The 25,726-nt window shown below is 41.0% G+C and overlaps 1 protein-coding gene across 3 annotated transcripts in view; it reads right to left on the reverse strand.

Moving 5' to 3' along the window:
• EFL1 (elongation factor like GTPase 1) overlaps window positions 1-25,726 on the reverse strand; it is a 381,827-nt gene that overhangs the window by 227,505 nt on the left and 128,596 nt on the right. For all 3 annotated transcript variants that reach the window (XM_077263620.1, XM_077263621.1, XM_077263622.1), the window contains exon 15: window positions 18,049-18,184. In XM_077263620.1, the coding sequence (XP_077119735.1) occupies window positions 18,049-18,184 (136 nt within the window). The remainder of the gene's footprint in view (window positions 1-18,048; window positions 18,185-25,726) is intronic.

The following is a 25,726-nucleotide window of genomic DNA, read 5'->3' on the forward strand; positions in this document are numbered from 1 at the left end:
CTTTATCTGGATAATATTGCAAAAGCTGTAGCATCTCCAAATCATTCTTTGGAGCCCATCGACTTACAACTGCCTCGTGCCAAAAGTGGACATATATTAGGCTACGTTCACAACGCAAACAAAAACGCAGCAAAACGCATGCACAACGCTGCGTTTTGCGACGCATGCGTCCTTTTTTTGGTTGATTTTGGACGCAGCAAAAATGCAACTTGCTGCGTCCTCTGCGCCTGGACGCGTGCGCCGCAGTGACGCATGCGTCGCAAAACGCAAGTGCAACGTATGTCCATGCGCCCCCATGTTAAATATAGGGGCGCATAACGCATGCGGCGACGCTGCGGCGCCCGACGCTGCGGCGCAGACCGCAAATGTGGACGTAGACTAAGACAGACAAAACGCTTTACTTTTCTTATTCCTTTCAATTTGGTATTAGAAATATGCAATTGTTTAGTGAATAGCACAATTTTTAGTACATATATGGCCTTTGCCACCCACCTTGCTTCAGTCAGAGCCCCTGGAACCCTAAATTCAAAATAGTTTTCATCCCAGCCTCCAAGATATAGAAATGATAGTTCTAATAGCTCTTTGTAATCTTCTCTTGGATGACTGCCATCTTGCAAGACATTGTTGAGGTAGTCCACTATTTTCACACGTTGTTCTTCTAGAAAACCTTGAATGGGATTTTCTTCATCTAACATCGTAAAATAGGACTTCTTATCAACTGAATTCGACTGATTTTGGAACTTTCGGAAAATCTGGATGTCAGGACAACTTGATAGGATGCTACAACAGTTACCAAACACTCCTTTCAAGATTAATTCTTTGGTGTGGTAGCGGCAAGCCAACCACAACAATGGTCTCCCAAATTCAGTTTCAATTCTGATACATGCTCCTTGGATCATTCCTGTATTAGATGCAGTTGTATCGAAAGATATACAAATGATAAGGTCACGTAGCGCGAATCGGTCCACCTCCTGAATAACAACTTCAGCCATTAGCTCACCAGTACCTTTCTGGGCAACAGGCACGCCAAGCAAATGCTCAAAATCTTTTCCAGTTTCAAGAACAGCAGCTCTATCTTCTAGAGTTTTGACACTCCCTCAGGCAACAATTCACTATCCCAATGTAAGACTAAATGAGGAGGATTTTCAAACAGTGACTTTTCCATGTTCTCAGCCATTTGTCTTCTGTTAATCGCCCGAGCTCGGAAAACGGTAGATGGAGATATGGAAATGCATGAAACATTGTGACCAAAGCTTTTTGCAGTTGCAATAAATGAAGTACTTGCTTGCCGAATGGAGAGTTGTTCTCGATCCCATGTAGCCGTGAGTGTGTGATCAAGAGGTTTTAATCTACGACCTGCACAAGATTTTTTCACTGGTGGTGCAGAAAATTTGTCCTCTTCGTGAATTGATGATGATGGAGATGAGACTGAGTGTTCCACTGTTCATTTTGGCGATTTCTTTATAATGTTTCTCCTTGTATGCCTCCTTCTTTTCTGCATTTATTTTCTTCTTTTTAATTTGTGAGGCAAGAACCTTCTCATTGATAAACTCATATAATACTCTCTTTGTGATATAAGGAAGGCTTTATCGTCTTCTAGTACGCCATTCATGGAGATCACATTTTGCCTGGCAATATCAAATAGCTCAACAAGATCACCTTTCCAAATCTGCTGCTTCATATTTACTTTGTCAATGTTTCTTGATTTCTCTTTACCCAGATGTTGATATTCCTTGTATAACTTCTGTATACGAGTTCGGATATTCAACTCTGTCATGACAGGGATACTTGCTTTCTTCCACACTTCCTTTAGTTTAATACTTGTGGATTTAGCAGCACACGAGAGTGTTTCTTTCATTTCCTTGTGATGGTAAATAAAAACTAAAAGCACGTGTTCCTTGGAAGGGAGTTGAGCTCCCAAAAATTCACCACCAGGCACCTTTTCAAGTAACCAAATTCCCTTTCTAGTACTCTTTTTCAGTTAAACTACCCGCAAAACATAATAGAAACACAACATACACATTAGTGTGATGTCGATGATACATTTTCATGAATTTCGGTACTTTCAGATAAAAGTGATCAAAGTGTGCAACCCTCTAAATAATTGATTTCGCTAAAAATTTTTACATGGATCTTTTAGATGACTTAGACCAAGGATTCAAGCAAAGTCATATGAAAATCATAACTTTGGAAAAATGAAACACCAAAACAATATTATATATATATATATATATATATATATATATATATATATATATATATATATATATATATATATATACATACATACATACATACATACACACACAAACTACCGTTCAAAAGTTTAGGGTCACCCAGACAATTTTGTGTTTTCCATGAAAACTCATGCATTTATTAATCAAATGAGTTGCCAAATGAATTGAAAATCTAGTCCAGACATTAACAAGGTTCGAAAAAAATTTCTTTTTTAATAATAATTTTCTCCTTCAAACTTTGCTTTTGTCAAAAAAATGCTCCCTTTGCAGCAATTACAGCATTGCAGACCTTTGGCATTCTAGCAGTTAATTTGCTGAGGTAATCTGGAGAAATTTCACCCCATGCTTCCAGGATCCCCTCCCACAAGTTGGTTTGGCTTGATGGGCACTGTTTGGGTACCATACGGTCAAGCTGCTCCCACAACAGCTCAATGGGGTTAAGATCTGGTTACTGCGCTGGCCACTCCATTACAGATAGAATACCAGCTGCCTGCTTCTTCCCTAAATAGTTCTTGCAAAATTTGGAGGTGTGCTTTTGGTCATTGTCCTGTTGTAGGATGAAATTGGCTCCAATCAGGCGCTGTCCACAGGGTATGGCATGGCGTTGCAAAATGGAGTGATAGCCTTCCCTATTCAAAATCCCTTTTACCTTGTAAAAATCTCCCACTTTACCAGCACCAAAGCAACCCCAGACCATCACATTACCTCCACCATGCTTGACAGATGGCGTCAGGCCCTCTTCCAGCATCTTTTCAGTTGTTCTGCGTCTCACAAAGGTTCTTCTGTGTGATCCAAACATCTCAAACTTGTCTGTCCAGAACATTTTTTTCCCAATCTTCCTCTATCCAATGTCTGTGATCTTTTGCCCATATTAATCTTTTCCTTTTGTTAGCCAGTCTCAGATATGGCTTTTTCTTTGCCACTCTGCCCTGAAGGCCAGCATCCCGGAGTCGCCTCTTCACTGTAGACGTTGACACTGGCGTGTTGCATGTACTATTTAATGAAGCTGCCAGTTGAGGACCAGTGAGGCGTCGATTTCTCAAACTACAGACTCTAATGTACTTATTATGTTGCTCAGTTGTGCAGCGGGGCCTCCCACTTCTCTTTCTACTCTGGTTAGTGCCTGTTTCTGCTTTCCTCTGAAGGGAGTAGTACACACTGTAGGAAATCTTCTGTTTCTTGGCAATTTCTTGCATGGAATAGCCTTCATTTCTAAGAACAAGAATAGACTGTCGAGTTTCACATGAAAGTTATTTTTTTCTGGCCATTTTGAGAGTTTAATGGAACCAACAAATGTAATGCTCCAGATTCTCAACTAGCTCAAAGAAGGTCAGGTTTATAGGTTCTCTAATCAGCCAAACTGTTTTCAGCTGTGCTAACATACTTGCACAAGCGTTTTCAAGGGTATTCTAACCATCCATTAGCCTTCTTACACAGTCAGCAAACACAAAGTACCAAAAGAACACTGGAGTGATGGTTGTTGGAAATGGGCCTCTATACACCTATCAAGATATTGCATTACAAACCAGACTTTTGCAGCTAAAATAGTCATTTACCACATTAGCAATGTATAGAGTGTATTTCTGAATCCTTTTATGTTGGCTTCATTGGAACAAAACTGTGCTCTTATTTCAAAAATAAGGAAATTTCTAAGTGACCCTAAACTTTTGAAGGGTTCTGTATATATTTATACTTATTACACACATGTATACACACACACACACACACATATAGTTGTGTGAAAAAGTGTTTGCCCCCTTCCCGATTTCCTATTCTTTTGCATGTTTGTCACACTTAAATGTTTTGGATCACCAAACTAATTTAAATATTTAGGTAAAGATAACACAAGTAAGCACAAAATACAGTTTTTAAATGAAGGTCTTTTTTATTAAGAGAAAAAGAAATCCAAGACTACAGGTCCCTTTGTGAAAAAGTGACTTCCCCCTACACCTAATAACTGGTTTGGGACACCCTTAGCAGCAACAAATGCAATCAAGCATTTGGGATAACTGGCAATGACTCTTTAACAACGCTCTGGAGGAATTTTGGACAACTCATCTTTGCAGAATTGTTGTAATTCAGCCACACACTGGAGGGTATCCGAGCATGAACCGCCTTTTTAAGGTCATGCCACAGCATCTCAATTGGGTTAAAGTGTTCTTAAGCCATTCAGAGGTGGACTTGCTAATGTGTTTTGGATCATTGTCATGCTGCATAACCCAAGTGTGCTTAGCTTCAGGTCAGAAATAGATGGCTAGACATTCTCCTTCAGGAATTTTTGGTAGACCGTAGAATTCGTGGTTCCATTTACCACAGCAAGTCCTCCAGGTCCTAAAGCAGCCCCAGACCCTAAAACCGTATTTTACTGTTGGAATGATGTACCTTTTCTGAAATGCTGTGTTGTTTCTACACCAAATGAATGAGACATAACACTTCCAAAAAGTGCAACTTTTGTCACGTCAGTCCACAGAGTTTTCTCCAAAAGTCATGGGGATCATCAAGATGTTTTCTGGCAAAACTGAGATGAGACATTATGTTCTTATTGCTTAGCAGTGGTTTTCATCTTGGAACTCTGCCATGCAGGCCACTTTTGCCCTGTCTCTTTCTTATGGTGGAGTTATGAACACAGACCTTAACAGAGGCAAGTAAGGCCTGCAGTTCTTTGAATGTTGTTGTGAGGTCTTTTTTGACGTCTCGGATTAGTCATCGCTGCACTCTTGGGGTAATATTGGTAGGCCATCCACTCCTGGGCAGGTTCACCACTGTTCCATGTTTTCGCCATTGGTGAATAATGGCTCTCACTGTGGCTCGCTGGAGTCCCAAATCTTTACAAATAGCTTTATAACTTTTTCCTAGACTGATAAATCTCAATTATATTGTTTCCTATTTTTTTTCCAGAATTTCTTTGGATAGCGGCATTAAGTCTAGCTTTTGAGTATCTTTTGGTCTACTACACTTTGCCAAGCAGGTCCTATTTAAGTGATTTCTTAATTGAGAACAGATGTGGCAGTAATTAGGCCTGGATGTGGCTAGGGAATTTGAACTCAGATCCTCAAAGATGTGATAAACCACAGATAATTTATGTTTTAATGAATGGGGGGGGGCAATTATTTTTTCACACAGAGCCCTTTAGGTTTGGATTTCTTTTTCCCTTAATTAAGATATTCATTTAAAAACTGCATTTTGTGTTAATCAGTGATATTTTTTACTCATATTTAAATTTGTTTGGTGATCTGAAACATTCAAGTGTGACAAAAGAATAAGAAATCAGGAAGGGGGGTAAACACTTGCACACAACTGAATATATATAATTAATAAATATATATATATATATATATATCAGGGGAAAATAAGTATATGATGCTCTGCCGATTTTGGAAGTTTTCCCATTTTCCCTCCTACAAAGAGTGAAGAGGTCTGTAATTTTTAAGTTATGCACGCTTCACCTGTGAGACAGAATCTTAAAAAAAATTACAGAAAATCACATCGTATGATTTTTACATGGTTAATTTGCATTTTATTGTAAGAAATAAGTATCTGATCACCTACCAACCAGTAAGAATTCTGGTTCTCACAGAACTGTTAGTATTTCTTTAAGGCTATGTGCACACGTCAGGATTTTGTCAGGATTTTGTCAGGATTTTGTCAGGATTTGTAGCCAAAACCAGGAGTGGGTGATAAATGCAGAAGTGGTGCATATGTTTCTATTATACTTTTCCTCTAATTGTTCCACTCCTGGTTTTAGCTACAAATCCTGAGGAAAAATCCTGACAAAATCCTGACGTGTGCACATAGCCTTAGAATCCTTCCTACTTTGTACACATTACCTGTATTAATTACACCTGTTTGAACTCGTTACCTGTATAAAAGACACCTGTCCACAACACTCAATCAAGACCAAAGAGCTGTCTAAAGGTACCTTCACACTAAACGACTTTGCAACGATAACGATAGCGATCCGTGACGTTGCAGCGTCCTGGATAGCGATATCGTTGTGTTTGACACGCAGCAGCGATCTGGATCCTGCTATGATATCGCTGGTCGTTGCTGAAAGTCCAGAACTTTATTTGGTCGTCAGATCGGCGTGTATCGTCGTGTTTGACAGCAAAAGCAACGATGCCAGCAATGTTTTACAATGGTAACCAGGGTAAATATCGGGTTACTAAGCGCAGGGCCGCGCTTAGTAACCCGATATTTACCCTGGTTACCATTGTAAATATTAAAAAAAAAACAAAACAGTACATACTCACCTTCTGATGTCCGTCAGGTCCCTGGCCGTCTGCTTCCCGCACTGACTGTGAGCGCTTAGTAACCCGATGTTTACCCTGGTTACCCGGGGACTTCGGCATCGTTGGTCGCTGGAGAGCTGTCTGTGTGACAGCTCTCCAGCGACCACACAGCGACGCTGCAGCGATCGGCATCGTTGTCGATATCGCTGCAGCGTCGCTTAATGTGACCGTACCTTAAGGACACCAGGGACAACATTGTAGACCTGCACAAGGCTAGGATGGGCTACAGGACAATAGGCAAGCAGCTTGGCAAGAAGGCAACAACTGTTGGCACAATTATTAGAAAATGGAAGAAATACAAAATTACTGTATCCTCGGTCTGGGGCTCCATGCAAGATCATGACTCGTAGGATAAGGATGTTTCTGAGAAAGGTCAGGAATCAGCCCAGGACTACACGGGAGGAACTGGTCAAAGACCTGAAGAGAGCTGGGACCACAGTCTGAAACATTACTGTTAGTAACACACTACGCAGTCATGGATTAAAATCCTGCAGGGCATGAAAAGTTCCCCTGCTCACACCAGCACATTTCTAGGCCCGTTTGAAGTTCATCAATAACCATATGGAAGATCCAGCGGAGGCATGGGAGAAGGTCATGTGGTCAGATGAGACAAAAATAGAACTTTCTGATATCAACTCCACTCGCCATGTTTGGAGCAAGAAGAAGAAGAAGAAGATCGACGAGTACAACCACAAGAACACTGTCCCAACAGTGAAGCATGGTGGGGGAAACAAACTTTCGGGGTGCTTTTCTGCAAAGGGGACAGTATGACTGCACCGTATTGAAGGAAGGAAAGATGAGGTCAAGTATCGTGAGGTTATGGCCAAAAACTCCTACCCTTAGTAAGAGCATTGAAGATAGGTCATGGCTGGGTCTTCCAGCATGTCAATGACCCAAAACACACATCCAGGGCAATTAAGGAGTTGCTCTGTAAGAAGCATTTCAATGTCCTTGAGTGGCCTAGCTAGTCTACTGACCTGAACCCAATAGAAAATCTTTGGTGGATGCTAAAACTCAATTTTGCCCAGCGACAGCCCTGAAATCTGAAAGATCTGGAGAAGATATGTATGGATGAGTGGACAAAAATCCTTGTTGCAGTGTGTGCAAACCTGGTGAAGAACTAAAGGAAACGTCTGATATCTGTATTTGCAAACAAAGTTTCTGTATCAAATATTGAGTTCGGTTTTTCTATTGTATCAAATACTTGGATTTTTTGTCTCTCACAGTTGAAGCATACCTACGCTAAAAATTACAAAACTCTCCATTCTTTGTAGATGGCGAAACTTGCAAAATTGGCAGTGTATCAAATACCGTATATACCCGAGTATAAGCCGACCCCCCTAATTTTGCCACAAAAAAACTGGGAAAACTTATTGACTCGAGTATAAGCCTAGGGTGGAAAATGCAGCAGCTACCGGTGAATTTCAAAAATAAAAATAGATGCTCCATACCGTTCATTATTGCCCCATAAGATGCTCCATATAAAGCTGTGCCATATATAATGCTCCATACCGTTCATTATGGCCCCATAGATGCTCCATATAAAGCTGTGCCACATATAATGCTCTGCACCGTTCATTATGGCCCCATAGATGCTCCACATAAAGCTGTGCCATATATAATGCTCTGCACCGTTCAGTATGGCCCCATAGATGCTCCATAGAAATCTGTGCCATATATAATGCTCTGCACCATTCATTATGGCCCCATAGATGTTCCTTATAAAGCTGTGCCACATATAATGCTCTGCACCGTTCATTATGGCCCCATAGATGCTCCTTATAAAGCTGTGCCATATATAATGCTCTGCACCGTTCATTATGGCCCCATAGATGCTCCTTATAAAGCTGTGCCATATATAATGCTCTGCACCATTCATTATGGCCCCATAGATGCTCCATATAAAGCTGTGCCATATATAATGCTCTGCACCGTTCAGTACGGCCCCATAGATGCTACATATAAATCTGTGCAATATATAATGCTGCTGCTGCAATAATAAAAAAAAATTACATACTCACCTCTCTTGCTGCCTGCAGCTCCTCAGCGTCCCGTCTCGGCGTCTCTCCACACTGACTGTTCAGGCAGAGGGCGGCGCGCACACTAGTACGTCATCACGCCCTCTGACCTGAACAGTCAGAGCAAGAGGACAGGAAGACGGAGCGGCGCCAGGCGGGTGGAACGTGGACAGGTAACTATGACATACTTACCTGCTCCCGGCGTCCCTGGCTCCTTATCCCGGACAGCTGGTCTCCGGGTGCCGCAGCCTCTTCCTCTATCAGCGGTCACCGTTACCGCTGATTGGAGGAATGAATATGCGGCTCCGCCCCTATGGGAGTGGAGTCCATATTCATAACTTTAATGAACGGTCCAACGTGACCGCTGAACAGGGGAAGAGCTGCGGCACCGAAGACCGTGGGACGGGCAGGGGGAGCGCCGGGACTAGGTGAGTATGCGACAGTCCTCTCTCCCCCTCACCCGCCGACCCCACCGCCGATCATGACTCAAGTATAAGCCGAGAGGGGCACTTTCAGCCCAAAAATTTAGGCTGAAAATCTCAGCTTATACTCGAGTATATAAGGTACTTATTTTCCCCACTGTATGTAGACATGATAACCTTGATCCAGCAGTGCGTGCACCAAATCCCACACAATTTTCCCACTCTCTGCCAGGACAGAGGGGCATTCAGTGGATTCAATACAGATGTCCTTCCCTTCATAAACTGTAAACCTGCGAGTGTGCCCTGAGGTACTCTCGCACAGCTTTTAGGGTTTATTTTCGTACCTGGCCTTCTTACTGGGCTGGTACTGTCAAGAGTTTGAGCCTCCCCTTGAAATTTATTAGGAACGCCAACGCAGATGTCCCTTTGGGGAACATACACCTCAGAAAACTTAAACGTATAAATTTTGCACACCAGAACTCAAATCAGAAAAAAAATATAAATTTTATTGATAATAACACTTAAAATCATGAATAATATTGCTAATGGTGCCAAAAGAAACAAGACACCATAGACCAGAAGATAATTATGACAAACAAGTTCTGACTCCTACCGCCATGATATCCATATACCAAGTGGCTAATCAGTATCCCATGCCGTAACCAGGCTTAATCACTTAAGAACACTACATGGGGTCAGTAAGAAAATGGCATAGTGTCAATACATAAGATATAACACTATTTACCTCTGGTATGATGGTGCCACTGCCCCTACGTGCATTTCAGCTGCGTGCGCCTTCTTCGGGGGAGTCACTCATCTCAAGGAGGACATTGCGCATTATCATTGTAATGCAAACATTTTGGAATTACCTCAAATTGTTTATGGGTCATAGTGTTGCATAAAACATCACAACAAGTTCTGGCTTCTTGACTAACGCCATGTGAAGGACTAGGTCTCAAAAAATCATCATTTCCACTGCACCTACAGGGGTCCAGTGAAGAAAATGATGAGGGTGGATTTGTGGCAAAAATTGCTGGGCATACAAATTGGTTTCGACCACCATGAGGGTTACAAAATTCTCAGAGAAAAAGACTTTGAAAGTCTATTTCTGCGATACTGGTGGTGTCAAATTGGATTCCTGATTGCGTCACAAAATCAAGAATCTGTGGCACAGTAATGGTGGGCATTGGTTCAGGGGAGTCTGCATGGCGGTTCAGTATCACTTGAGGAATAGGTGGAAGAAGAAATACAAAGGAAGGTGGGATCCTCTCTATCGGTGTCAAAGGCAAGGAAGGCCTGTGCCTCCTCCATGAAATACAGTGATTGGGACAAGTGGGACATTTTTTCATGCATATGGTGTTTCTGTGCGTGTACAAAATAATATTTAGGTGTGTGTGTGTGTGTGTGTGTGTGTGTGTGTGTGTGTGTGTGTGTGTGTGTGTGTGTGTGTGTGTGTGTGTGTGTGTGTGTGAGAGAGTGTTTGGTGTACATTTTTGTAAAATAAAAAACAAACATACTCAATGGACATAAATTAAAAAAATAAAATAAAATTACTGCGCACTCGCAATTATCTGACACTAACCCTGACTATATTCAGTAAAAAATAATGTAGTAGGCGTGGATTACTACAATATATTTTTGGTGTCCCTAACCTAGTCCTATCAAGTTATTACCGTATATACTCGAGTATAAGCTGAGATTTTCAGCCCATTTTTTTGGGTTGAAAGTCCCCCTCTCGGCTTATACTCGAGTCATACCCAGGGGTCGGCAGGGGAGGGGGAGCGGGGGCTGTCTAATTATACTCACCTACTCCGGGCACGGTCCCTGCTTCCCCGGTGCCACAGCTTCTTCCTGTCACATGGTACCACTCATTACAGTAATGAATATGCAGCTCCACCTCCCATAGGGGTGGAGCCGCATATTAATTACTGTAATGAGCGGTAACGGTGACCGCTCAATACAGGAAGGAGCTGCGGTGCTGGGGAAGCAGGGACTGCACCGCGCCAGGAGCAGGCGAGTATAACGGGGAGGGGAGCGCAGCGCTGCGTGATATTCACCTGCTCCTTGTTCCGGCGCCGCTCCATCTTCAGTGTCTTCTGCAGTGATGCTCAGGTCAGAGGGAGCGATGACGTAGTTAGTGCACGCCCTCTGCCTGAACGTCAGTGCAGAAGACGCTGAAGATGAAGCAGCGCCAGAACGAAGTCAGGTGAATATTGAAAGTGCCGGGGTCCTGAGCGATGGAGAGGTGAGTATGTGATATTTTTTTTATTGCAGCAACAGCAAATGGAGCAAGTGTCTGTATGGAGCATCTTATGGGGCCCATAATCAAAGTTTGTGTAGCACTAGATGGCGCAAATATCTTTATGAAGCATCTTATGGGGCCATAATCAACATTTGTGCAGCACTATATTGGGCAAATGTCTCTATGGAGCATCTTATGGGGCCATTATTAACCTTTATGCAGGATTATATGGGGCATATTTTAATATGGAGCATTATATAGGGCGTATTTTGTATGGAGCATCTTATGGGGCCCATCATAAATTTTATGGAGCATTATATGGGGGCTCCTGATTCAATATGGATATTCAAAAACACTTAACCTACTGATGTCTCAATTAATTTTACTTTTATTGGTATCTATTTTTACTTTTGACATTTACCGGTAGCTGCTGCATTTTCCACCCTAGGCTTATACTCGAGTCATTAAGTTTTCTCAGTTTTTTGTGGCAAAATTAGGGGGGTCGGCTTATACGCGAGTATATATGGTACATTTTTTTAAATTATTTTTTCACACCAAAAAAAAAAACCCAACAACCAAGGCCGATCACTGATGAGTGTCCGTGATCAGCGGCTGTAGGATGCATACATGTATGTGATTTTTTTTCCTGCATTAACTACATTCAGTAAAAAATACTGTAGTAGATACAGATTACTATGGTATATTTTTACTGTCATTAATCTACTACCATATTTTTCAGACTAAGACGCACCTCAAATTTTCAGAAGGAAAATAGGGGAAAAAAATTAATGTGTTAAATGGGGGTCCGTCTTACAGTCGGAATTCAGCTTACTGGGGGAGGTGAAATGGCAGCACTGGTGGAGCATGGTCACAGGGGGTGTTCGGTGGTCTGGCGATATGACTCCCATCCCAGACTGGCGTGGCAGGTTCGGCGGTGCTGGGGGCTCCGCTAGCATTTTGTGAAAGCCTGGAGGCACCCGCACATCCATTGCTGCCATGCGTTGGCCTCCAGGAAAATGGCCGCCGGGGGCAGCGCATGCTCAGACTGAGATCTCGGCAACGAGATCTCGTCCTGAGCTGAGATCTCGGGACGAGTTCTCATTGCTGAGATCTCAATCTGAGCATGTGCCGCACTTGGCGGCCATTTTCCCAGAGGCCCCTGCATCGCAGCAATGGATGTGCAGGGCCTCCGGGCTTTCACAAAATGCTGGCGGAGCCCCATCACAGAGCACCGAAGAGACTTGCCGTACCAGCCTGGTAAGGGAGTGTGACCATCGCCTTGCAACGTCGGACCGGGACCGCTGCAGAAGCGGCAGACTCCTGCTGCCACACTATTTGCAAGTATATTCCGACTATAAGACACACCCTCATTTTCCCAAAAATATTTTTGGGAAAAAAGTGCATCTTATAGTATGAACAATACGGTATCTAAAAAAAAAAAATCTTTTTTTTAACACCAAAGGGAAAAAAAGTAACAACCGAAGGCCGATCATTGATGTGACTCAGCAATCCGTGAAGGACGGCTATAGGACATGTGCTGATGTCATGTCATGTGACTTTTTTTTTTACTCTTTGCAATCTGACACCAACTCTACCTAAATTCAGTAAAAAAATTTGTAGTAGATACAGATTACTACGGTACATTTTACTGTCCTTAATCTAGTCTTATCAACTAATCTAAATTATTTGTTTTGATTTTTTTTTCACAACTAAAGAAAAAAGCAGTAATCAGTGCTTGACGGCTGTAGGACATACTCGCAGATGCGGTGCAAAAAGGGGATGAAAATATAGACAGGAAAAAAATCCAAAAGCGAGCATGGACGACAATTACCGATATGCTACTAGACAGGGACAAAAAACTGTAAAAAAATAAATAAAAAATACTACAAAACAGCAAGCACGAGTATGGACCAGTGATTTGTATCACTGATAAGTGCTCGGTGGCTGCAGGGCGCACGAAAAAGAGAAAAACTGCCAAAAAAACGAACAATCAAGTACTAATCAGCACTCAGCAGCAGAAAGGGGGGTAGGGAGGGGTACAAAGGGATTGTGGCCGATTAGGAAAGATCAGGGATCAGGATCGGATCAAGGAAGCATCAGGAATTTCTTTCTTTAGCAGCATCACTAGCAGAAGTGATGGCAGAGGCTTGAAAAAGTCTGTGGCACCACAAGGCCCAGCACAGCGAGACAGAACGACACAGTGAACACGTCTGAAGCTAGAATGAGGAAGTGCAGGCAGTCACTGTGGGGTCAGATTGCGGCTGTGCTTGCTGAATGGTGCTATTCTGCATTGAACAGTCAGTCACAGCTATCGTAGTGATGGTGACTCCCGATGTCCTGCTGTAAGATCCAGCAGGCACCATAATGTGATTACCACGACTGCATTCGCAGTGCCGCATTAAGATATGACATAAAGGGATTTTCCAGAATTTTACTGTAACGCACCTGTTTAAGCCGGACCGGGCTCCACTTCCTTTCCCCATGGCCTCCGCCCTTACCTCTACTCCATATTAGGGTTTACAAGCTGCCCAATGTATCTCGGTGACATCATTAAGGCAGTACTGTGTTTAGCTGCTGTTTGTAGGGACTGTCAATGTCCAGACATTTTTGTTGCTACGGTCTCTTCAGACTTTTGTCATTCTGCATCTAGCACCTACGACTCCACAAGTTAATCTAGTTAACCCGTTGTTTGCAGTAAGCAATATAAATTGACATGTAGAGAACAATCTAAAAAGCTGCAATTCTCTTTGCACACTCCTGTGATTTCTACAAAGCCTCAGGGCTGCTGGTTAATCTTTGGTTGTCTCGCTGCAGGTTAACAAATCATTTGTTGTGGACATCACAAATTGCTATTAGAGCATAATCACATTAAGGCATTTTGACACCTACATCTGTGTGCTGCTTCAGACCTGTAATCATCCTTTTCATCTGCACTTCTGATTTTGTGGCTTCCAGCGTGTCCTATCTCACCTGTTTGTGTTCTGCCCAAAATAACCAGATTTCAGGGTCCTACTGCTCTTAGTGACTTCCAGCCCACTGTGCCAACTCGCTGGGTCTGTGTGTCCATCCTGACCCTGCGGGTTTTTGAATCCACCTTATGACATAAAATTGCCCTAAAGGTAGGGAATGTTAACAAAAACCCCAAATATATAATTATTTAACCTTTGCTGCCCCAACTCGAATTGTTCAGATCCCATTTTCTCACCTGACCGCTGCAGCTAATCATTGGCTTAAGCAGTAATGTTTGCATCTACACCATATGAATACGGAGACCAGTGGTCAGACGACTGATGGACGAGACGTCATCATTTCTGGCATTGGTGACTACTATTGGGAAAGCTGTGATAGAACAATCACTCCCAAATTTAGAGCCAATTTTGAACAATCTTCTTTAAGAGTCATCAATTTCTGAAACTTGGTCTAAAGGTGCATTTATACTACAAGATTATTGTGAATGAGAGTTCCTAGAAAAGCTCATTATTGATAATCTTGCAGTCTAAACTGCAGTCATTTAATCCTGCCAAATCAGGTAATGTAAACCAATATTACCAGATTCTGGATTTCAATATTACGGTTCCCACATGAGTTGTCACCCAGATTTCAACAGACCATAGATGGTAAATCTGTCTAGTTAGGCCATGATGCATCCAACACTCATAATTAAGGAGTAGGCAAATGAGTCACTCAGGAATCTAGGAAAAGCTTTAATGTACAAGACAGCCTACTGTACAGTCATGTTATAAAGCAATTCCGTACACAGATCAGTCGTAACATTACATCGAAACAGATCTGACTGACAGGATTTGGGCCTCTTAGGGTGTCTAACAAACATTTTCAGTCTTCATCAAGTACATCAAGTATTCTCTTCCTGGTTTCTGGCGGGGGGCTCCTTAAATGACAGTTTTCATAAATAGCAGAGTGATAGCATTAGTAGAACTATAAAGATCAGCACAAGTGGTTTGTTTTGAAGGGAACAATACTATCACCCTATGTATACATAGAGTTATCATGATATTTGAACAAGCAGAATGCTCAGAGAAAGCTGTGATGAGGAAACCTGCTCAGAAAGTAGCTCATGGTGGAGCAGGTAATTTTGCAAGATTTATAACAGCAGCTTGTCAGGAGCTAAGAGGGAGTTGAGCAGACAGCTGCTGTATAGAAATCAATGAGTTGGAGAGAGCTGACTGGTATATGTTAGGAGATAACTCCACTCCTGAAATGTTACTACTTCTCAGCCAGGGTCTGGGCAGGCACTAGTTGCCAAGGTCAGTGGGAAACAGCTGTACATTATGAAAGAAAAAAGCTCCCACAGAAAGATAATGACAGCAGATAAGAAAAGTAAGTCAATTACAAACATGCTTATATTCATGCCAAGTAAAATAATTTAATTACTCGAGAATACCCCTTTAAAGAACTAACTGTTCACTTCCTACCTGATATATCTCACCCCGTATGAGGGATAATCAATGTTATTCACTTGATATATCAGTGGTTTTAATGTTTTATAGCCAAAAAGGGTTATTTTTATATTTCTAAAAGACAAATTCATAAAGCGTGATATGTCTTAATTGCCATTCTATAAACACAACAGTATTGCGTAGCTTGTAGAATAGCTTTTCCTACTGTAAGCTAAACACAGGAAACAATAGCACCTTAGTAAACAGTCAATTTATGTAAAATACTGTACTCTCAATAATGATCCTTGCTCATTGCTTGTACAATTGATGTAAGAAACCATTCTCTGGGGTCATTGGTGCAAGTAATCATTCACTGACTAAACAGATCAGTCAATGATGGACAGATCAGATTATGGATCAGAGATACACAAAATGCTGATAGTAGAGAAACAACCAGATTATTAAATGGGGTCAAAGGTCTCTCTTATAACGAGAGGGTAGAAAAGTTGGGCTGGTTTAGTTTAGAAGAAAAGATACTTTAGAATTATGCTTTCTAAAGACCTGACAAGTGACCAGGAGGCATTCATTACATGTGGAGGAAAGCCGATCCTGGCATCTACATCGGAAAGGGTTCTTTCCAGCAAGTGGCCTGTCCTGCTATATAGGGAAGCACTTTTTGGGCCTGTGTCTAGTGAAAGGAAGCCAGAGAGAATGTTAAACTATACACCAGGAGCATTTCCAGGTAATTACGTTCTCCTGAGGGCACAAATGCCTTGTGAAAATTTCAATTCTGCGAAGGGTAGAATTGAAGATAGGAAACTGCTAGATATGTCCACAATATAAAGCATGTTCTAAACTCCACACTTTTTTCAAACTTTGTAAACCTCCTTTCATAAAATTGAACTGCATTTTGTTAAATAAATCTGCCATATTGCGTTGGAGCTTGGCCTTACTCTTGGTTTAGCTGCTCCCCAAGTCGTAATAGGACAGAGCACTGGCGCTTTATATGGTGGATGCAAAAGACAGCAGCCACAAGGAGATTCATTTCCTTACATTTAATCCTTACTCTCTGCACTTCTGCGCTGTCCATGGGCATAAAACAAGGGAAATTCTCTGGATGCGGTCAGTGATGAGGAGCGCCACTAGATTGCTAGAATTGCTTCCTCTTGTAAAAGGCAAAGTTTGAGTAATGGCTGACGTGCAGTTCCACAACGTGTAAACAATGGTTCACCAAGGGCAAACCTGATTAACGTATAGGCATTAAATACTGAGATTCCCTTCAGCTGTAATAACTGCCCATGTTTAGTTCTTTACTGATTGAAAAATATCAAGTTACCGCATGGAGGTTTCTGGAAACAGGCGTGTAGTTAAGAGAGGGGGAAAAAATAATAAGAATCTGAACATCTGGAAGAAATTCTAACTTTCCATGACACAGTTTTGGAAACTTAATTTCCACTATATTTCACATGACCAGATGGCAGCGAACACATCCTATATTTAGCCCATTTTATCACTGATTGAATGTTTACAAAAATGCCAGAACATATAAGAATCCAATTCTGGCGTAGTATACTATAAAAGACGGTTGTGTGATAGCCACTGAGGACACCAACCACAAGAGCAGTGTATATGGAAGGCGTCCTAGTACTAAAATGTGCCCAGATGTCAGAAAGTACAAAAAAATTAATCATCCATTATACTGATCAATCAGAGATAATACATAGCCAACATCAATAAGGGGCATCCATTGCTTCCACAAGTGGTTACCCCAGTCTAGTCAGCAGAAAACATGCAATAGATTTTGGAAGACAGCTAAATAATAGGAATAATAGTCCAGTAAACCTATATTTATAGTGAACCTGCTACATAAAGACATGCTACTTACCTGCAGACTAGGGGTAATCTACATAAATAGTATTATAAATCCTATGTAGCAGGCTTACTGGAGCAGCGGCTACAGGGAGAAAATGATATATTATTCTCCCAGCAGCCTCGTTTCCAGTCACTGGCGCTACAGGGAGGTATTTTAGTCACCTTTCACTACACAATTAGCGCTGTAGCTATATTCACTTCCAGCAGTTTTGATGGACAGCAGGCTCTGCAGACATTCACACATTCTCTGTAGAGTCACCTGTCAATCAAAGTGTCAGAGGTGATTACAGCTCTCAGTGTAGTGAAGAGAAACAGAAACCGCTGCCTGCACAGCCCCGATGACTAAAACTTCATTTTCCCCTCATAGATTCTGCTCTTGGAAGTCTGTTACACAGGATTTAAATGCTATTAAATGATAAATTGCAGTTTTGGACATGACAGGTCCCCTTTAATACGATATTTGACTGTACTGTTAATTTTAGGGAGAAATTATTTTCTGATCTAAATTATAGCATTGGTATGTATTCTTTAACTAAAAAAACAACAACAAAAAGTAATAATTAAGACTTGCCCAAGACGTTGCCTGCAGGCACCTCCTCCAAATCTTCTAGTTCACGACCCATGAGGAGATACAGGTTATCCAGGGTGCAGCAAGCCATGTGCGGAATGGCAGAGATGTCAGCATTGATGGGGCAATCAGACGGCAACTGAAATAACAACAATGCTTTTAGAGGGTAAAAAGTTAACTTAGGGGTTGTTCAATTTACAAGAACTCTAGATGTGAACTATAGAAAAAGGATTTTCCTTAGTCAGCTCATCACTTTGGAGGATCCACTGCACGGAGGCTTGCGGCGCAACAAGTAGTTATAGGGAAAAGACAAATTTCCTGTATCTAGGTATTACATAAAAAGCCATAGTTTTATTAGTATAAAAAGAAACAAAAAGGATTTTCCAAAAACTTGCAATTCCATTACCACACCAATATAAAAACATATAAAATTAGAGGCAAACAAGTCATTGCAATGTCTAAAGACATGCGTCTGAAATGAGTCGTCATACAGTATGACCCATTTCAGAGCGCTCATGCCCTCTTGTTGAATAAGTCATAAAAAGTGTCTAAAAGTTGGTATCCTGGAGCAAATGACGCCAGAAGTCTGGTGCATTTAGCTTGATTAATCAACCATACTGTTCTTAGTCTGTTAAATGCAGTATTGTCAGCACGATTTCAACCCTCAGACTAATTACACTGGTCTACAAATAAAAAATAAAAAAAATTTCTGGCATGGACTTTAAGAACAGTTTTAGACTAATTTGAGGGGGCTGAATTCAAATCTGATCTTATAATTTCTCTATCACATCACGTTTTTGCGCTATAGGTATATAGCCCATTTTCATGAATTCCATGATAAATATAAGTAGTGTATGAAAAGTGCCGGTTTATACGGTTCACGAAGGTAAATTTAGTTTTCATTTAGTCTCCCAATAATTGTGAGAATATTTTTGTTTTCTTTGAACATGCATAATTCCCATTTGTTATGATAACACCCTTGTTTTCTGTGCTACTGGGACAGTAGCGCTACAGCAGAGCATTGGGTGAAAACTGAATGGCCTCAGCGACAGAGTTTGGCATCTGGCGATAAGAATGTCATCCATGTTCCTCTAGTGGATAGGAAGGACATTGTCTTTCCTCCCTTACACATAAAACTTGGATTGATGAAGCAGTTCGTCAAAGCTCTCAATCACAGTGGAGAATGCTTTAACTATACATGTTCAACTTTTCCTGGTCTTAGTAAAGAGAAGAAAAAGGCTGGAATATTTGATGGATCTCAAATAAGAACACTTATGGGAGACCCAAATTTTATCACATCAATGAATGAGACAGAAGAAAGAGCTTGGAATGCATTTTGTAATGTGGTGCAGAATTTTCTAAGGAATAAGAAAGACAACTCACAACTCACCGATCCTCACAAGATCTCCTTCTCTACTCCCCTCTTATCTCCTCTTCCCACAATCGTATACAAGATTTATCTAGCGTATCACCGCTACTCTGGAACCCTCTACCACAACATATCAGACTCTCACCTACCATCGAAACCTTCAAAAAGAGCCTGAAGACCTACCTCTTCAGACAAGCCTATAACCTGCAGTAACCACCGATCGACCAAACCGCTGCATGACCAGCTCTACCCTCGCCTACTGTCTCCTCACCCATCCCTTGTAGATTGAGCCTTCGCGGGCAGGGTCCTCTCTCCTCCTGTACCAGTTATGACTTGTATTGTTTAAGATTATTGTACTTGTTTTTATTATGTATACCCCTCCTTACATGTAAAGTGCCATGGAATAAATGGCGCTATAACAATAAATAATAATAATAATAATAAGAGCTACTAATGAGTCTGCGAAATCTTGGATGTAGAATGAGTATCAAGATTCACTATTTACACAGCCATTTGGACTTTTTTCCAGAGAACCTTGGGGATGTGTGCGAGGAACAAGGGGAGCGTTTTCATCAGGACATTAAAACAATGGAAGAACGGTATCAAGGCCGGTGGGACTCACATATGATGGCTGACTATTGCTGGAGCTTGATGAGAGACAACCCAGAAGCTGTACATCACAGATCAGACAAGAAAAAAAAGTTCAAATAACTGCCATTTGTCATTCATCTGTGTGCTGTGTGCTATATATGTGTTTTTTTATTTTGTAGTTTAATTCTGTAAGTATATTTGATTTGCTGTACATAGACTTTGTAATCTTTGTTATCCCTTGATTAAAAATATACAAAATGTAGTACCGAAAATCATGTGTTTTTATCATAAAACATTAGGAGTAATTTTTATCAAAAATTGAAAATATCTCGAAATCCTGATGTGATAGCCAAAAACGGAGTTCATATTCGTAATCAGCAGCCAAAATTGACATAAAATATGTTTTAAAACCTTTTGCCAGAAAAATTGCGTTGACCAGTGTTATATGTGCATGTAGCTCTTAAAGACAAGTCCAGCAATAGCTTTACATGACCAGTTTGTATCTCCTTTACTGAGAAATCTATGTTTGAACTGATATGCACATGAGGCTGAAGAACCATTTGTAGATCTGAAGCCTCTGTCACTCCAGCTCTAGTCACTGCACAGTGCCGCTTGCTCCTGCTTGACTGAGGACTCCTTTGCCTGAAGTCACACATCAAAGAGGCCGTCAGTCAAACAGGAGGGGGCAGGCGGAGCAGAGCTGGAGTGACAGAGGCTTCAGATCTACAAATAGTTCTTTTGCCTCATTTACATATCAATTCAAACATTGATTTCTCAGTAATGGAAGAGCGGACTGGCCATATAAAGCTATTGCTGGACTTTTCTTTTAAAGAGCTACATGCACATATAAATAATTTGGGGGGAGGGGGTGAAGACAGATTTCCTACACAATGCAAGTCACTTACACCATTAGTAAGGTATACAAAAACACAAATCATCATCACATCAAAGAATTCTTGGCAGAAGCGATCCAAGACAGATAATTTGTGCTGGAGGAGATGTGAGGCATCTTCTCATGTAATGCTACAATGACATATACATAAATTGTCATTAACATTCCATGGTCATACATAAACAAAGGGATGCATTTCTCAAGGATTCCAGGATTGCCCCTTAGAAAGGAAAAAGATACTGACTGAAGTGTCAGATCAGAGCTTAATCCCTTGATGAAATTGAAAGAAATACTGACTTTCCTGGCATTATACTTCATTCCAATATGTTAAAAGTGGTTGCAAGTCAATTACACATTCAATCAGTCTCATGCTGAGTTCCACTAATAGATACAATTACTATAACAACAGAATCTTTGAGTAAGGCCGGTCTCATTGCTAACCCTCCGAACTTATCTTCTGCGCACAGAGCAGTCAGCAGACCTGGTAATGTGAAAATCCTGCCACTGCTGAAATCATAGCAGGTAATGGATTTAGTCAACTCTAGTGCATAACCTTCTGGTAAAACATGCACAGCAATCTCAAAACAGATGGTGTCCATTACACACTGGATCAAATTATTTTTCCTCCTTCTCAAAGAATGCCAAGCAGAAATGAATAATGCCGAGCCATATTTAGATGTATACTCACCAGCCAACAAAGTGCAAGGGCGCCATAAATACACATTTGTCAGTATGATTTAAAAATTGATCAGAAAAAGATATCGAATAAATATATAAGAAAATATTAACTACTGCATTTAAAGGGGTTATCTAGTAAGTGACATCTTTTGCAATATGCTCAGATTGGTTAAAAAAATAAAACCAGCAATATTCTTATTACCACTGATCCCCCGCAGCTCTTGGCCCAATGCTGTCTGGGCCAAGAGGATATCCCTCTTCAAAGGGACATGTGATTACAGCAGCCAATCAGTAGCTGTAGAAGATCACTGCCGTGACCGGTGATTGACAGAAGTAGTCACATGTTCCTCTGATGGAATGTTACTCCTGAAGCAGGAACTAGAGACCAGAGGGGGATCATATTATTATATATATATATATATATATATATATATATATATATATATATATATATATATATATATATATATATATATATATATATATATACACACATATACATATATATATATTTATCTCCACTCATGGTTAGTGGTTGGGTGAGTAAAGCCATTTGTTGTCAAACTACTGTGTTTTCTCTTTATAAACCATAATGACAACCCAAAACATCCAATTGACACTGATCAAAAGATTACATACTTCATTTCTTAGTACCGTGTATTGCACCTTCTAACATCAAGTCTTGAAGTCTTTGTGGTAGTTGTTGATGAGATTCTTTATTTTCTCAGATAGTAGAGCTGCCCACTCTTCTTGGCAAAAAGCCTCCAGTCCCTGTATATTTCTGGTCTGTCTAGCATGCGTGCTTGAGATCTCCCCAGAGTGGCTCAATGATATTGAGGTCAGGAGACTGAGATGGCCACTCCAGAACCTTCAATTTGTTCTGCTGTAGCCAATGACAGGTCGACTTGGCCTTGTGTTTTGGATTGTTGTCATGTTGGAACGTCCAAGTACATCCCATGCGCAGCATCCGGGCTGATGAGTGAAAATTTGCCTCCAGTATTTGCAGATAATATGCTGCATTCATCTTTTCATCAACTTTGACCAAGTTTCTTTTGCCTTTGTAGCTCACACATCCCCAAAACATCAGCGATCCACCTCAGTGCTTTACAGAAGGAATGGTGTTCCTTTCATAATAGGCCTTGTTGACCTCTCTCCAAATGTGAGGTTTACGGTTGTGGCCAAAAAGTTCAATTTTGGTCTCATCACTCCTAATTACCTTGTTCCAGAAGTTTTCAGGCTTGCCACTGCGCTGTTTTGGGTGATGTGGGTGAGATATTTTGTGGCATTTGTGTAGTAATGGCTTTCTTCTGGCGACTCCGCTATGCAGCCTATTTTTCTTCAAGTGCCTCCTTATTTTGCATCTTGAAACAGCCACACCGCTAGTCCTGTATTTCAACTGATGTTATTTGTGGGTTTTTCTTTGCATCCTGAACAATTTTCCTGGCAGTTGTGGATGGCATTTTTGTTGGTCTACCTGACAGTGGTTTTGTTTTTACAGAGCCCCTGATTTTCCATTTGTTAATCACATTTTAAATGCTGCTGACTGGCATTATCAATTCCTTGGATATCTTTTTGTCCCTTTCTTGTTTTATACAGTTCAACTACCTTTTCCCGTAGATCCGCTGACAATTCTTTTGCTTTCCCCATGTTTCACTATCCAGAAACGTCAGTGGCTGGATAAAAGGTGCAAGAGTCTGTCTGGATCCCAGATACTCACTCAGCTTTTATACACACACACACTGATTACAAGCAAACAGGTCACAGATGAGGATGTTACCTTTAGTAGCCATTCAAGCCCATTTATGTCAACTTCTGTGCATGTTATCAGGCCAAAATCACTGGAGTATGTGAACATTTGATCAGAGTCACTTGGATGTTTTGGGTTGTCATTTTGATTTAAAAAGAGTAAACACAGTAGTTTGAAAATAAATGGCTTCACCCAACCACTAACCGTGGAGAAAAAGGTTTGGTGCTATCAGTCATTCTCAGAAAAAAGGCCAAGAAAGCAAAAATTCTGCCAGGTTATGTAAATTTTTGAGCACGAGAGTGTGTGTGTGTGTGTGTGTGTGTGTGTGTGTGTGTGTGTGTGTGTGTGTGTGTGTGTGTGTGTGTGTGTGTGTGTATATATATATATTGTATATATTTTAGTTTTTACGTTTTTTATTTCAGTATATTGTTAAATTATTTTTTTTTTAGGAATGATATCATGGAAGACAAGGAGTTCTCCAGAGGGTACTAAGGCTTTACCATGGCATTTAGAGGGTTAAACTGATGCAATCGGAGCCAGCTGTAGGGTACATGCACCCATACAGCATGGAGCAGGCTCAGCTCGAGCCTGCATCATACGGAGATAACGCACAACAGCCGACACTATGGGATTATAGAGAGAGGATGCCATTAAAAAATATCACTATGAGAATTTTCTTCCCTGTTAAATATTGTTCTAACTGTGAGTGGTATTACTTTAAAGAATTTAAAGCCGCAGCAACTCTGCCACAAAACTTCCATACGGTGGAGGAACTTGTGTGGTTTCGGCAGGGTTTCGTGTAGAGAGCTGGAGCAGGTGTCCGCTTACTCCATTAGGTTGTTTATCTCTTCAGGAAATCAATGTCCAGTCACACAGACGTTTTCAAACATGCTGTAAAGTCTGTGTTTTTCTTTTTTTCCCGCTATTATATTTTTGCTTCCTGTACACGATATCAGACAAATTAGATGGCGTTTTCTATTTTGTTTCTTTTTTTGTTGGATCATTACGAAGCAGAGATAGTGCTAAAGTGCTACACCTTGCACTGAGCGGTGTCTGAAGCCGTGCCGGCCCACCCCTATGCCTATGACTGAAAGTCCGAGTCTGTCAGTTGGAATAACGTTCATTTCCCCAAGGGCAGCTTCAGAACACGATTAACCTGTAGATTAACCCCTTAGCTGCAGGTTAATAGCATTTTTTTTAATATAACAGGTTCCCTTTAAGTGCAGTCAATTGGATCTGAGTTGGCAAATCCATTATTTTTTTTTTCCACCCATATGATGGATCAGAACAGCAGAATTAAGAAACACAGGTGTGAACAGAGCCTAAGAAGCCAGTACACTGTCATTATTATATAAATCCAAAGCAAGAAAAAACGGAAGTAAAACGTCCTATTTCTTTCAAAATCAAGTATACTTTATTAAATGTTAAAAACTACCATGAAACATGAGTTTAAAAAATGGAGACAGCATTTACAAAACCGCACATAAACTACACATGCAACACATGTTATATATATCTCTTGGGTGTATACATGCATATAGGGACCCCCTTGAAACAGTATTAATGCTCCTTTATTGTCTGGCTAAACCTTTTACAATGCCTAGTTCACATATATGGAGCTGCCCCACTATATAGTGAAGGTGATTGTTCCTGTGAGTGAGAGGGAGTGGTATATATAAAGTAAAGTGCTTAGTGCATTGTGCTAAACTTTTGTCCACACCTCACCTCCACAGCAACATCACACTCACCAAAGGGGCATTCTATTAATGCCTATAGCCTTTTTGGTCCCTTAAATCAGCATACACATATATTACATAGCTTAATAAATAACACAAGTTCTGTTACATGACCTGTTTAGTGCGATCCTAAGCCCCAACGCGCGTTTCGCGTTAGCTTCGTCCGGGGGTATGTATGTTAATGTGTCCAAAGTAAGGCTTTATATAGTGATATGTTAATTGAATGCTTAATGTGGTTGCAGCGTTGAAATCACTAATTGCGCATGCCCAGACCAGCGTCCTACGTCACTTCCCCCTGTCCGAGACTCGGACAGGGGGAAGTGACGTAGGACGCTGGTCTGGGCATGCGCAATTAGTGATTTCAACGCTGCAACCACATTAAGCATTCAATTAACATATCACTATATAAAGCCTTACTTTGGACACATTAACATACATACCCCCGGACGAAGCTAACGCGAAACGCGCGTTGGGGCTTAGGATCGCACTAAACAGGTCATATAACAGAACTTGTGTTATTTATTAAGCTATGTAATATATGTGTATGCTGATTTAAGGGACCAAAAAGGCTATAGGCATTAATAGAATGCCCCTTTGGTGAGTGTGATGTTGCTGTGGAGGTGAGGTGTGGACAAAAGTTTAGCACAATGCACTAAGCACTTTACTTT

The sequence above is a fragment of the Ranitomeya variabilis genome, chromosome 5 (genome assembly GCF_051348905.1).
Source record: "Ranitomeya variabilis isolate aRanVar5 chromosome 5, aRanVar5.hap1, whole genome shotgun sequence".
Classification (NCBI taxonomy): Eukaryota; Metazoa; Chordata; class Amphibia; order Anura; family Dendrobatidae; genus Ranitomeya; species Ranitomeya variabilis.